This window comes from Ceratina calcarata, unplaced genomic scaffold (genome assembly GCF_001652005.2).
Source record: "Ceratina calcarata isolate Rehan_Ccalc_2016 unplaced genomic scaffold, ASM165200v1 scaffold160, whole genome shotgun sequence".
Classification (NCBI taxonomy): Eukaryota; Metazoa; Arthropoda; class Insecta; order Hymenoptera; family Apidae; genus Ceratina; species Ceratina calcarata.
Genome location: NW_017137285.1, coordinates 169,325 through 182,039, shown reverse-complemented (window position 1 = coordinate 182,039; position 12,715 = coordinate 169,325). Strand labels below are relative to the sequence as shown.

The 12,715-nt window shown below is 42.6% G+C and overlaps 2 protein-coding genes across 3 annotated transcripts in view; one reads left to right on the top strand and one right to left on the bottom strand.

The window, feature by feature from the left end:
* The window catches only part of Ir8a (Ionotropic receptor 8a), a 6,195-nt gene extending 3,158 nt beyond the window's left edge, over positions 1 to 3,037 (bottom strand). Inside the window, exons 1-8 of the mRNA XM_018037185.2 lie at positions 2,956 to 3,037; positions 2,045 to 2,197; positions 1,674 to 1,877; positions 1,434 to 1,600; positions 1,024 to 1,215; positions 784 to 951; positions 512 to 709; positions 4 to 225 (exon numbers count right to left, since the gene is read on the bottom strand). Of these exons, the coding sequence (XP_017892674.1) occupies positions 4 to 225; positions 512 to 709; positions 784 to 951; positions 1,024 to 1,215; positions 1,434 to 1,600; positions 1,674 to 1,877; positions 2,045 to 2,197; positions 2,956 to 3,037 (1,386 nt within the window). The remainder of the gene's footprint in view (positions 1 to 3; positions 226 to 511; positions 710 to 783; positions 952 to 1,023; positions 1,216 to 1,433; positions 1,601 to 1,673; positions 1,878 to 2,044; positions 2,198 to 2,955) is intronic.
* A 2,161-nt stretch (positions 3,038 to 5,198) lies between these two features.
* Positions 5,199 to 12,715, top strand: part of LOC108632539 (uncharacterized) — a 48,980-nt gene continuing 41,463 nt past the window's right edge. Inside the window, exon 1 of one of the 2 annotated variants that reach the window (XM_018037191.2) lies at positions 5,199 to 7,795. In XM_018037191.2, the coding sequence (XP_017892680.1) occupies positions 7,702 to 7,795 (94 nt within the window). In that variant the 5' untranslated portion in view covers positions 5,199 to 7,701. The remainder of the gene's footprint in view (positions 7,796 to 12,715) is intronic. The other variant, XM_018037192.2, reaches the window with a different exon arrangement.

Below are 12,715 nucleotides of genomic sequence, written 5' to 3'. Positions count from 1 at the left end.
TACCCCTTTCGCAAGGTCTCCGATCAAACCGTCCCATTGCCCGTTAGGTAATTTCTTCCCAAATTGCCGATCCTGCGGTATAACGAGATCGTAATCAAACTGCATCTCTTCTGATAATTTTTTTATAAAATCTATACAGTATCCCTCCCACATTTCTCGACCGTGCTCGTTCCTCATCTGTTTGTTAGTTTTCGGATCCATCATAGGCATCATCCAGGGTATCGACTAATTTTCAATATACGCATGAATTAAATGTAGATAAATTTTAATCAGTTTGTAACTAACACTGTATGATACAAAATTTTTTTTGTACTATCTATTATGTGATTCTTATAGAGTTTCTCAAGTCAAAAACAAATCCGGAAGCGCAAATGCTCTGTTTCCTAAAAACAGAGATTTTTGCGAAAATGCATGATTTTCGGGAAAATGAAGTATTCTCTATAAGATTCGCATAGAGCATATTGTAAAAAATGAAAAATCTTTGTTTCTGTTAGACTGAGTAATTAATTACGGGGGTAGTTCCAATTCGAAAGAATCTCCTGGCAGATACAATCTTCTTCCCTTCGACTTCTTTGATTTTAGTCTGCCTGGTCCAGGTAGCCAGTGGCTCTAGCATTCCATTCTCGAGAGTCTCAAACTCGATTTCAGCTTTGTACGTGATCATCGCTTTGTCGGACCAGTACTCGAAAGTGTCATTACCTCCTAATTTCTGTTACAATATTTATAAAAATAAACATTAATGTATTTTATCTTCAATTATTTTTGAAATATATTCCAAATCACCGCTAATAAATTCTTGTTGAACGCCTCGGATGTGACGTTCGAAGCTTGAGTCTGATTCTCCGCGGAACATTTCCCACTCTTCGGTTCTACGCTGATGCCAGATTTTTGAAGATCGCTCATCATATTTACTAACAGACCTATCAATCGTTTAAAGTAATGCGAGAAAATCTGTATAAAAATTAGCATTTTATGAGACACACTGTACACGTGTAATAGACGCAGCGAAATAGTTTTGTATACTTGAAAATCAGGAGGGCAGCTGCAAGATGGTTCGTTGAGTAATCTACAGCAGACGTTCAATTTCATTGATAAGATCGTGATAGATACGTTTAATTGCATTTCTCCATTGACGTATTTAAAGTCTTTGTAATTATTGTCAGTGAAAACCAGGTTCCATATTCCATCTCTTCTCACCAGTCCACCTTGGACAGCCTAAATAGATTGTCTCTTTAATATTTATTTATAATAGGTGTTTCTTTTTTCATCATTGTATTATTATTATATTATTATTAGAGTGCGGATTTTCTGCATTAAGTATCATTTTTAAATTGATACTCTAAAAGTTTTATTTTACGTTAAAGTCCGCAGTTTAATTAATATTATTTAAATTTGATTTTCTTTATAATATTTCTCTAATTTTAAGGATTTACCGTTCTGAAAAGATCCTCCATTTTATTCGCAGTAGCGTAAATAGCATAATAAGAAGGCGACGGCCTCATGCTCCTAATTCTCGATACGGTCTTCTCCGTAAATTCGTCGATCACCACCAGCCTTATGATCGAATTCCCTATGAGATAGTAAAGGCTCTGATTCAGCTCTGTAAAAATGATCGATATCTAAACAAGGTTGCAAGAATAATCGAAGATTGGGAGGATGATCGAAGGCCGTACCCCTTTCATCTTCGAAGATCAGGCCAACGTCCGTCGCGTTCTTCAACATCAAAAGATCGTCGATCGCTTGGACGTACGCGTTTATACTGCAATCGCCCCGTTTGTATATTATTCCGTTCTCGTCTGCCAAAATCTGTAGCCGTTCCCACCCCGTCCAGGTCATGTCGAGTATAATACTGACTCCCTTATACAAGGCTGCACACACTGCGACAGACAAGAATAATTTGTCGACTGCAGACCTTAATCCAAGATACAAGTTTAAAAATTCGTATAGAAAAGATTTCATGAATTCAGATTTTAATATATTTCAATCTGTCTATGAATAAAATCAACAGTCTGACAATTTATATTCTTATAAAAAAATGTTTAACCTTTTTGAAAACTCGCAACGACGTCTGTTCGATCCACAGAAACGGTAGATATGTGGACAGTGATTATATCTTCGCCGAAACTTTTCTCAGCCTGAGGTACAGCTTCGTTTAAGAGACTGAGAATCGACGTGTCTCGTTCCCCGAACACTATTACTGTAGAAAAAACATTTAGCACTTAAACTGAATTAATATTTTTTCACCCACATTCTGGTGATATTAAAGTGACATCTAATTCGACCGTACACGCGAATCTCATTTATTACAACATTGCTTATGCGACTTCATTGTAGATCAAAATCTAATCGTATGACAATTATCTAAAGGAATTCTTACCACGCAAACCGACTATTTTTTTCCTTATAGAATAACTACATGGTTATCAAAACAAACAGATGCAACTTGTCGATATTGGAAAAAAATTTTATTGTATAATAAAAAGGAAATTGTACGCTGGTTAAAAACGGGCATAAAGAGGCGTCTTTTTCAATTTGTTTTTATATCAAGGACTGTGAAACGAAGCGGGCCAGGAGATCCGGAAGGTTTTAGTCAGACGCTCACCGCGCTGAATAATTCAGCGACGACGACGGTACCGGGAAGTTTTCGCGTTGTATCGGAAACATATCAAACATTCACGCGACCCGGTCAATCTTTAACGAATCAAATCGATTCTCACTGACATTTACTTTTAAACATTACATTAACAAAATTAGTCAATAAAAAATCGATGGTCGTTCTAAGAAATATGAAATAAACTTTAAATTATTATAACACGAGTTTCCGAAAGAAACGCAACGTTTTTCACAAAACAGTCTTAGTTTCCCCAGGACTATACATGTACTTTCTCACTCATTATGGTAATAATGTCAATGAAGACTTCAGCTAGAAAATTACGCAGGAAAGTGGAAACTTACGCATGTTCATGGGCGTTTGACAAAGGGAAGGTTGAAGGAGCAGCGAGAGCAGCACGGTTGAGACCACTGTAGTCAGCGACATGGCTCAGGAAACCGAGCCGGATGAACGAACAACAATAAAATTGTCTTCCGCGCAAATAGTCGAACGAGCCGGAGAACACATCGACGACGCCTGCGCCTACGACGCCTGCTTATGAATATTATACCATCACCCATCAAACGATGATCCTTGCGAGAAGGCACGATGTCAAATCCTAACTCGTTTCGACAATCGATTGCTGACACGGATTACTATCTATCTAGGGTAAACCTTGCCTCGATGGTAGTTACTATTTAGACTGCAGATTTTCATTCGAGATAAAATCAAATGTTGTAAAATCAAATCTAGATAGGAATTTCTATCACACGTTAAAAATGGTAATATGGATTACAGTTTCGATCATCCCCGAAATCGACATGCGATTCCAATTCGTAGTTTGTGAAATTACTGGTGAACTTGAAAATTGAATGTAATAGCAAGGTTCAAGTTCTTTCACCATATGAAACAGTATTGATATTATTTATTTCCTGTTGCCGCTATTAGGTATGGGATAACGAATTTGATTTCGGAGCAAACACAATTTTTATTTGATAACGTACATAGTTGGATTACCGCGGCAATGAGTGATCGATACGCATAATTATTGATTCGCCGTGCACGTAACGTCTGGTTCGGCAACGGTCACGGAGGCCTGTAATCGCTGAAAACTTCAATTTTCTAATCGATAATTGATTGCATCGCTGCCGCAGCTAAACCCGCGAACCCGTCGCGCTATTTTCACGACCGCTCGACGATAAACGAACCCTCCGAACCGACAAATCGGTTCACCGAGCAACGATCGAATCGCGGATCGATAAAACAATGAAAAAAAAAAATAATAAAAGAAACGAGCAGGGCAGATGATAGAATTTCTCGATCGATGGATCCTGGAACGGCCACGGCAGACGTCACGTTTTCCCATTATCAACTCTCTGATCATGGTCTAAGGTTGATTAATTTCCATGGTTGAGGAAACCCGTGAATCGATGATGCGCGGTCACAAAGGATAATGACGCAAGGATCGAGATTGCTCCGCAGATGTTCCATCGCCGTGGCGAAATGCTTCAATAGTCTCGCGCTATTTTTTAATATATTTCTCAAGTCCTTTATGCGAGCGCAATCTTGAGAAACCTCTGCCATTTTAAACTTGCAAATCTTGCTAGATAAGTATGCTTGAAGAACAGTCCGTAAGAACCGGTTTTCTTAATTCCTGTAAAATAATTTAAATCTGATTTTCTAAACAATTCTTTTAAAGAACACATCGTTGCTGGCTGAACTTCCACTGTAGAGAGTTCGTACGATAATGTCAGATGCCGCTATGTGTGCGCTGAACGACGACTCAGATTACAGTTTACAGTTCCATGTGTTTTATCCGGTTTTATCAATCGGTGCATCGCATTGCGTCATGCACCAGTTTGCATAATTCCAGATTTTGATCACGGCGTGAATTAAAACTAACGCTCCAGGAAATTATAGAGCCGGTAAGATAGAAAACGATATCATCGTTCACGGAAATGAAAATTTATTAAGAAAATATTTACAATATCGTTTTGACAAATAATAAGTATATGAATAGAATTTTTCTTTATCATTCAGTCACCGCGACATTCCTGATGTCCAATAAGTTTTTATACATTACATGTTTCATATTTTCTGCGAATTCAATTATTATTTGAATGCGTGAAATCTGTAGTTTAGTCGTAACTGTATCCTTTAGAAGCAGAGGCGTTTGAAAGGTACGCGCAGAAGAGGAACGAGTCCCTCACGTAGCGAAGAGTTTCGGTATATTTTTCTTGCATAATTTCGTTCACCAGACGCGTGCAGTTCTTTTTAATCGGCGCCAATTTGCCAGAAATACTGCTCCAGTTTCATGGGAACACGAAATAACATACGAGTGACCCAGCATGGTGAACGGGTACTCTTAAAGTTTCCGCGGCTAGGAAATTGTTTCATAAGATTGGAACGATAGCCTGTAAAAGAATTAGGGCAAGGTAAGGTTTTGATGCGTGCGTCAGAGGTAAACTCCATTGTGATACGAAGGATTTGCATAAATACTGCAACCATGCAAATGCGTACGAGCTGATACACTATTTAACTACCGTTACGCCGTGGAAAGAAGCGCGGCGGCGTCGATCGAACGAGCATCAAGGAAAATAGGAGAAAATAATAGTAGGCGCGTGCACTAAATAGAAACGAAGCGCATGCGTTAAAAACGTGCTTACTACAATTTCACGCACGAAAAGTTAGGCGAAAAGGTTCGTGGAAGTGACAATCGGGATCATGTATCTTATGCAGAGAGTGCGCAGTCAGTTTGGGAGGATTTCAAAGATCCGGTAAATCGTCACGCGGTGACGAATTTCCGACGAAAGTAAAGCCGCGCGACGTTAAAGGTGGTTAAAGGAAGGAAAGAATGGAATTTTATTCAAGAAGCGCACTAATGCGGGAAGTGCGGGCTCGGTGATTTCCGGATGCGATCGGCCGTTTCCGGCCCGCGGACGCCCTTCCGAACTAAAACCATTCATTCGACGGAGAGCGAGAGGGCCAGGGATCGAACGAGGATCGCCATAGGAAGGCGAACGGAACGAGTGGAAGCGCCGGGGATCGACAAAGGATGGAGAAAGCGATCTGGCGAGTGAATGAGAGGCGAGCTGCAGGAAAGGACAAGAGGAAACGAGAAGGAACGGTGAGCGGTGACAGGGGCGGGAAACGAGAAAGGTAGGAACACGAGCACGAGAGAGGTAGTAGTAGGCACGGCCGATCACGGCACAAGAAGGCTGCTGGTAGGCGAGAGCGAGCAAGAGTAAGAAAACGAGGGAGCAGACTGGCCGGCCGCGCCGCTTCTAGTTGAACAGAACTGCCAGCAAATCGGCAGCAGATGTGGATGTGGCCAGTTAGCTCGGTGCTGTGTGTTCGTACGCATCTCGGCGTTCCGTGGATTTTGATGCACCGACCTGATCCGCGTTCGATAGCAGCGACGACGACAACAGCGATCAGTTGGCGTGCGTGACCCTTCTTCTGGTCGTCGCGTACGATTCGATTCGACTCAAGGCAGCGATGCGAGAGGGAAGTCTGTGAAAGGCTTCGAGTCCGCGGTGACAACTCGGCGGCGAAGTGGAGAACGACTTTTGGTCTTTGGCGAACGGGACGCGGGACACGAGATAAACGGGAAGGAAGGAAAGCAGAGGCTGCGAAGCGAACTGCAAGGAAAGGAAAGAGAGGAGAATACGAAATCGAATGGAACAGTCGATCGCGCGGCAGCAGCACCAAGAACGCAGTGACCGCCGTACCTGTCCGTCGGTAGCCGAAGACTTGTCCGATCGAGACCCGGGAGTGATGTGGCAACGTTGCCGGTGGTTTGCGAGTGGAGGAGTCAGTACTCAGTCGTCGCTCGGATGTTCTATCGTGGCCCGTGTCTGACAGTGCAGTGTACGCTGCCAATAGAACCGGCGAGGGCCCGTCGGGGCCCACGAGCACCGCGAAACAACATCGCGATCACGATGACATGTCGAGAAAGTGCGGGAACGAGTAACCCCGTAACGAGCATCGAAGGGACAATTGTACAGAGACGTTGTATCGCACCGACGGCGCGCGTCGTCCCCGCGTATCTTGGTTATCCTCGCCGCGGAGCGACTCACGGGAGAAGGTGAGAGTTTCGTGGCCTTACGGGAGAGTAAACGTCGCGTTTCGAAGCGTACGGTCGCGGTGTACCGCGCGTGTACATTCCGTATCGTTTCAACGAAAGTTCCTAAGTGTGCCCGCCCGGATCTATGAGCAGTCCTCAACAGCAGCACGAGAATCGAACGAGCGCGTGAATCGTAACAACGTCGTGTGTCAAGTTAAGAGTGTATGCGGAGAGTACCCGAAGAGAGACAGAAAGATCGCAAAAGGAGCCGTGCCGCGTCTCTTTCTATCCGAGAGGTCGTGGTCGGAGTTTACGCCGTCGTACGCGCTTCTCCCTTCCCCTCCGCCCCTCTAATGGACTGTTTCTCTCTCCCTCTCTCTCACTGAAGGCCAATTTATCTATCCCGCTGGGGCGTACGTCTGTTCAGTCCGTACATACACACAACCATTCCTGCCTGTGCGCTAGCAGAGTTTTCACTGGCGCGACACGGCAAGGCACGGCACGGCACGCGCGCACACCGTCCTACCGCTGCTGCTGGTACGCGACACGTAAACGTAAACCGGCTGCCGAGAATCGGGAGTGTCAAAAGGGAAGAGAGAAGAGGATAACCGCAGAGGGAGGAGAGAAAAAAATCACGGGCATGGGAACAGTGTGTGCCGTGGACCGATTCTCGCTTTAGTGCGCGACCGGTTGTTGTCCGCGTCTCGGAGTCGCTGCACCGTGTCTCGAAAAACGGTGGATACCGTCGTTCGCGTTTCGTCCTGTGGTGCGGTGTGCCTCTGTGTGTCCCTTTACAACTTTACGCCGAACGAGGAAGGGAGGTTAGGTTAGGCTAGGACTCGCGTCACCCCCGGCCGCCGCGACTCCGTCCTCGTCTATCCCGACGACTCGTTCTCTCCCCCGCCTCTCTATCTCGCTCTCTTTTTCTCGCGGCGTATACGGGCGAGGAGGAACGCAGACACGAGCGAGAGAGGCCAGCAGACCGACGTTCTACGCGCATACATACACGCAAGGACAATATTGGGGAAAGAGGAGGAAAATACAAATGCCGATCGCCGGTGGAATTCTGGTCGCTGGAACCGCGGCTCATTGCCTGTCTTCCGCCGCTGGCATGCTTCGATTCCTCGCTAGACTTTCAGGTTAGCACACGCAATCCATCTCTACTAGTCATAAGCGCGATACGATAACCCGGCACGATTGACGGGTCGCGTTGTCAAAATCCATTTCGCTTCGCGAGGGTTAGAGAAGAGACAGCCACGCGAGAACCATAAAAAACTAACGACGATCATCCTCGTGATTTCGTTCGCCAATAAGAATCCTCGATAAGAATTGCCAATAAGAATAATTTACTGTACACGTTGTTCAAACATTCTAACAAAATCGTATCTTACTTAATTCGAGCATGCTTTGCTCCGCGAGTCTCTACAGTCTGATTAATTTATCATAACAGTTATTTTAAACAGATACTTTAACACTGATCATCGATAGCAACAATGATTGCACAATAAGTATGTTTAATGTGAATCATTTTGCTCGTGCTCGGGCGGCTGTCCTTAATACAGGATGCTCTCGTTCTGGTGAGGTTTCTCTCTCTCTACGGGCCGTGAAAATTTCGCTATTTTCTCGCGTCTAGTCGCGTCGCGAATACCGGGGAATCCGTGTGGTTTCGATTCCCAGACTTTCGAGTCAGTGCACCGCTTACTGCTAGCTGTTAAATGGAAGCGTACAGCGGACGACGTAGACAGAATAAGAGAAACAAAAACGCGAAGAGACGGTCTCGCGTAGCCGCGCCGCGGTATTATACGAGTTCGCGTGTATCTCGTGCGGAGAGGATTTGACGTATCGACTCGAATTTCCATAGCGTCGAGTAAAATTAACCTCTCCACCCACGCTGTTCCTTGTCTAATCCGTGTCGACGATCGTTGTCATCGGTTTATCTCTGTAAGTGTAACAGTACTTACTACTGCCTTTTTCCCTTAAAGCTGCACCATTATTCTTTCGCTGTATTTTATACTATCGAGTTATGAACAAAGCTGCACTTTCAGTTATAGTCACATTGTTGGAATAAGAATTATTCTCCTGTATTTCATTGCTGATAAGACTTCGGTTACATCGTTTTAACGGTATAAAGGTAACAGTACTTACTACTGCATTTTTCCCTTAAAGCTTGAACTTCTTACTTTAATATAGATCTTTTAATATTTTCAATTAGATTTACTATTTAAGATTTACAATAATCCATAATGAAAATTTTTCCATTGGACTCTGTCAAGAAATATTGTCATACTTCGTCATTATTGTTTCCTTGTATTTTATGCTATTGAGTTGCAACGTAAGCTGCACTTTCTTCTCATCTAAGGAAACGAATTATTGTGACCTTGTCACAATAAGAATTAATCTCCTTGCTTAAACTGCTGATAAGACTTCCGTTTATTAATTTTATCGAGTAACTCGATTCGTAATAAACGGGAAGTGCTTTACGATCACTTCATTAATTATTTACATTGATTACGCGGTTCGTTCGACGAAGATGATTAGTCACACCTTGAAATCTGTAAGAAACTCATGGATTTCAAATAAATTTCTTACGTTTATCGAACTTCGCGTAAAGATAAGACACTTCCATTCACGTTTTCTTATAAAAATCAAAAGTTACCAAGAACTTAAACCTGTGTCATGCAAAAATAATTTTCTCCTGAATAGAACTATGATAGTAATTATTTGGATTACGGCAATCCGTGGCCTCTTCTACATAGCAGTACCAATTCTTCTCATAGCGATGTTAATGATCGCTATTGTCGCCGGTTTCGCAACGAACTGTTGTCCGTTTGCAATTCGTTTTTCAAATCCGCTTTCAAAACATGGCAACCACGTGTCCTTACATTCGCTTATCAAGGCTTCAAAGGTATTTAGACGAACGATGTATTTGATATCGGAAGAAGCATGAATCGAATTTTGATACGAAATAAAACAAAGTTTCATTTCCTTTTCAATGCGTCACGTTCTTGGGACTGAGGTGACTTCTTGCGATAACGCTTATCTGATAGCAACCTAATACTGATTCATCTAATACCGATTGTAAACGAAGGCTTTTTAATCGGACTTAACCCTTTGGGCTATCGATTTACATTAAAACGTGATTGGCGTTAATTCTTAAGCGTAGAAGCATAGGTAAACGGTCCCTGCGTGGCGTCTATTGTAGATTAATTCACCGGACGAATGAATGAGAAACCTCTACGCAAAAATCGGGCGCAGATACGCGTATCAAAATATAAATAGAAGCGTATAGAGGCTCAGGAACTCGGCTCGGGAATTTACCTACCCGTCGTCGCACGGTGCTCTGATTCACCGAAAGGGAACGCGTTTCGGTGAAAAATTTCGTGTAGATCCCAGACTCTAACTAGATGTATCGCGGATCTTTTTTCTCTGCATGGTTCGCGCGACGCAAATAGGCGCCTATGTAACAGACAAGAGATTTGATGCAAATCGCAAAAAGTGAGAGTGGCAGTGAGTCAACATCCGCGTCTGCCTGTTTTCTACTCATCAATACACTTCCAATAGGATCAGCTTTGATATTGTGAACATGGCATACGTAAAAATACTTTTTAATATCGAATTACAAATTCGTGTGGGACGCAATTGAAAAATTTTCTTTACACTTTCATTCATACTTTGACGATTATTGTGCTGATTAGATTAGAACGTCGCATTGATAGGGGGCGATGATGGGGTTGAAATGTAGCGAATTTCCCGGTTTATCGTCCCCTTTGATCATCCCCGGGACGATTATTCTGGCCAGACGGCGGATACGTAAACCTACACACACGTCGAAAATAAATTTTGTGGAGTATTGCCGGTTCATTCTAAAGGCGCATAGAATGATAGCTATTTCCGTTAAGGACAAAAAAACTGGCTGCCACTGTCTGTGGCTTCTAAAGATAAAGCGTCTGCAAGCGATTTAACAAGAAAATCGGCCTGTCTCCATCCTGCCCTGTCGGATTCAACCCTTCCTACAAAAAAAATGTCACCCTCCCAACAGCCTTGTTAGGTCGTGTCATACAAATTGAATCTCTCAGTACATAAGTATAATGCACAGGTTGATGTTCGTTCAACTTGAAAAAAATTAGAATTTTGTTCAGTTTTAAGAAACAGCAGGATTTATGAAAGGTTCGGATCGTTTCGATGTGATTCACGGTTCCGGTTAATCGATCCTCTCGGTAAAACTATCACATTCAGATGTTTTACAACGCTAAACATGACGCGTATGAAATTTCGCGGCGCGAACGCTGTTCGAGAGTATATTTCTGTCCCCATTAGCAAATAGCACATGAATTATACATGCCGGCCTCTGTTAATTAGCGGCGATGTGTTATGTGTCGGGTTTATCGAGTTGGAAAATTAAACGGTTCGATACTGTGCTACGATCATCAAATTTCTAAGTATGGCCCTAGGGATAGTAATCTTGTTTTTCCTGGTCACAATTTAAATTATATTTTATGTACACATGAACTTATCGATGTTTTAATAGCGTCTTTTTATGAACTCGAACAGCAAAATTATTTCACATAAAAAAGAAAGTTATGTGTCTTACAAACACGGGACTCTGTTGAGATATTCCGTACGTGATGTTACAATCGAATCGATTTTCGGTGAACGTTTTTGGCAACCAAATGTCCAAGGGCAACTGGGAATTCGTCTGTCTGCGGGACAATGATATTTTCTGGTTTTCTCCTGGAACGCCGGTGCACAATGCCGACGTGTAACGCCTATTTCTAAATAGACAAGGTACCTACCCGTGGGACCGCCGGTGCAACACTGTGTTCCGTTATTATTAGGATTCTAGCCAAACAACTGGCCACCAGTCGATCTCTAAATCTTGTTCGAAGCACTTGTCAAAGGGTTGACACTTCTCTCCTTTCATCCTTTGATTTAGTATCCTTCACGGCACAGGTGATTGGTAAACACTGGGAAAGGTTCTAACAAAATGAGATTGAACGAGTTCGATATTTAAAATCCTGTTGATTTTCCAACAAGATACACCATGCAAACGTTCTAGTGTTGTCATTTCAATTTTAAAACCGTCCTCGCTCACAATATCGAAAATGCTTCGACTGGATTTGCAATAAGATGTAAGATTTGTTTTTAAAATCGTTCTCCAATTTCTTACTATTCATATTTATATTAACGCAGCGATTCGACGTTTTCTGCCAGGGACAGTAGATCTGAATTTGTTTGAAGAGATGAACGAGACTAATTTTTCCAGTGATTTTCCATCGTCATGGAATCCGACGAGGTGAAACGGCGATTTCGGATATCGCGTGTTGATATCTGGTGGTGAAAATTGTTGATGTTAACGGTGGACTGCGTCCGCGAACACGCGACTATCTCGCACTGTCCATCATTTTTCTGTTAGTCTTCTTTCACAGCTTGTATTTAATTCCCAGATCGATACAATTTATAAATTGTACGAATGCACGAAATGAATATATGAAACAGCATGTAAAGCAGTGGATAAAATCATATAGGAAATAATATATGATTAAAGTAATTGTTCTTAAAGAAAAACGAAGTCATAGTTAGATGAAAGGTGAAAATAAATGCTTGTTGGCACGGCAAGCCCGGGGAATCTCGATCATGAATATTAACGTATCCTATTCGAGGAACGATTTTACCGCGGCTCCTCGTTTTACGTCCGGTGTGGCACGTGAAAGGACGATCAATTATTCGGGCGTGCGACACAAATGCTATTCGGTGCATCACACCGCGTCTCGATTTTACCTAGGCCGCCCTCCCTCGCAATCGTTTCGATACATCCGGATCCAACAAATCATCCGAGTCATATAAATCAATGTTTCATCATTAGACAGCAAATTTTCATGCAAAACAGGAGATTTAAAGTAGTCAGTTAGGAAGGTACATTTCAGATTGCAATTTCGTTTATCATTTAAGCACTGCAATATTTTGTATACTTGTAGACATCACGTTTGTACTTGCAGCGTATTTAATTATTTCATAAACGCATGAAAAATCCGCAGTCTATTTATCACCATTAAAAAATG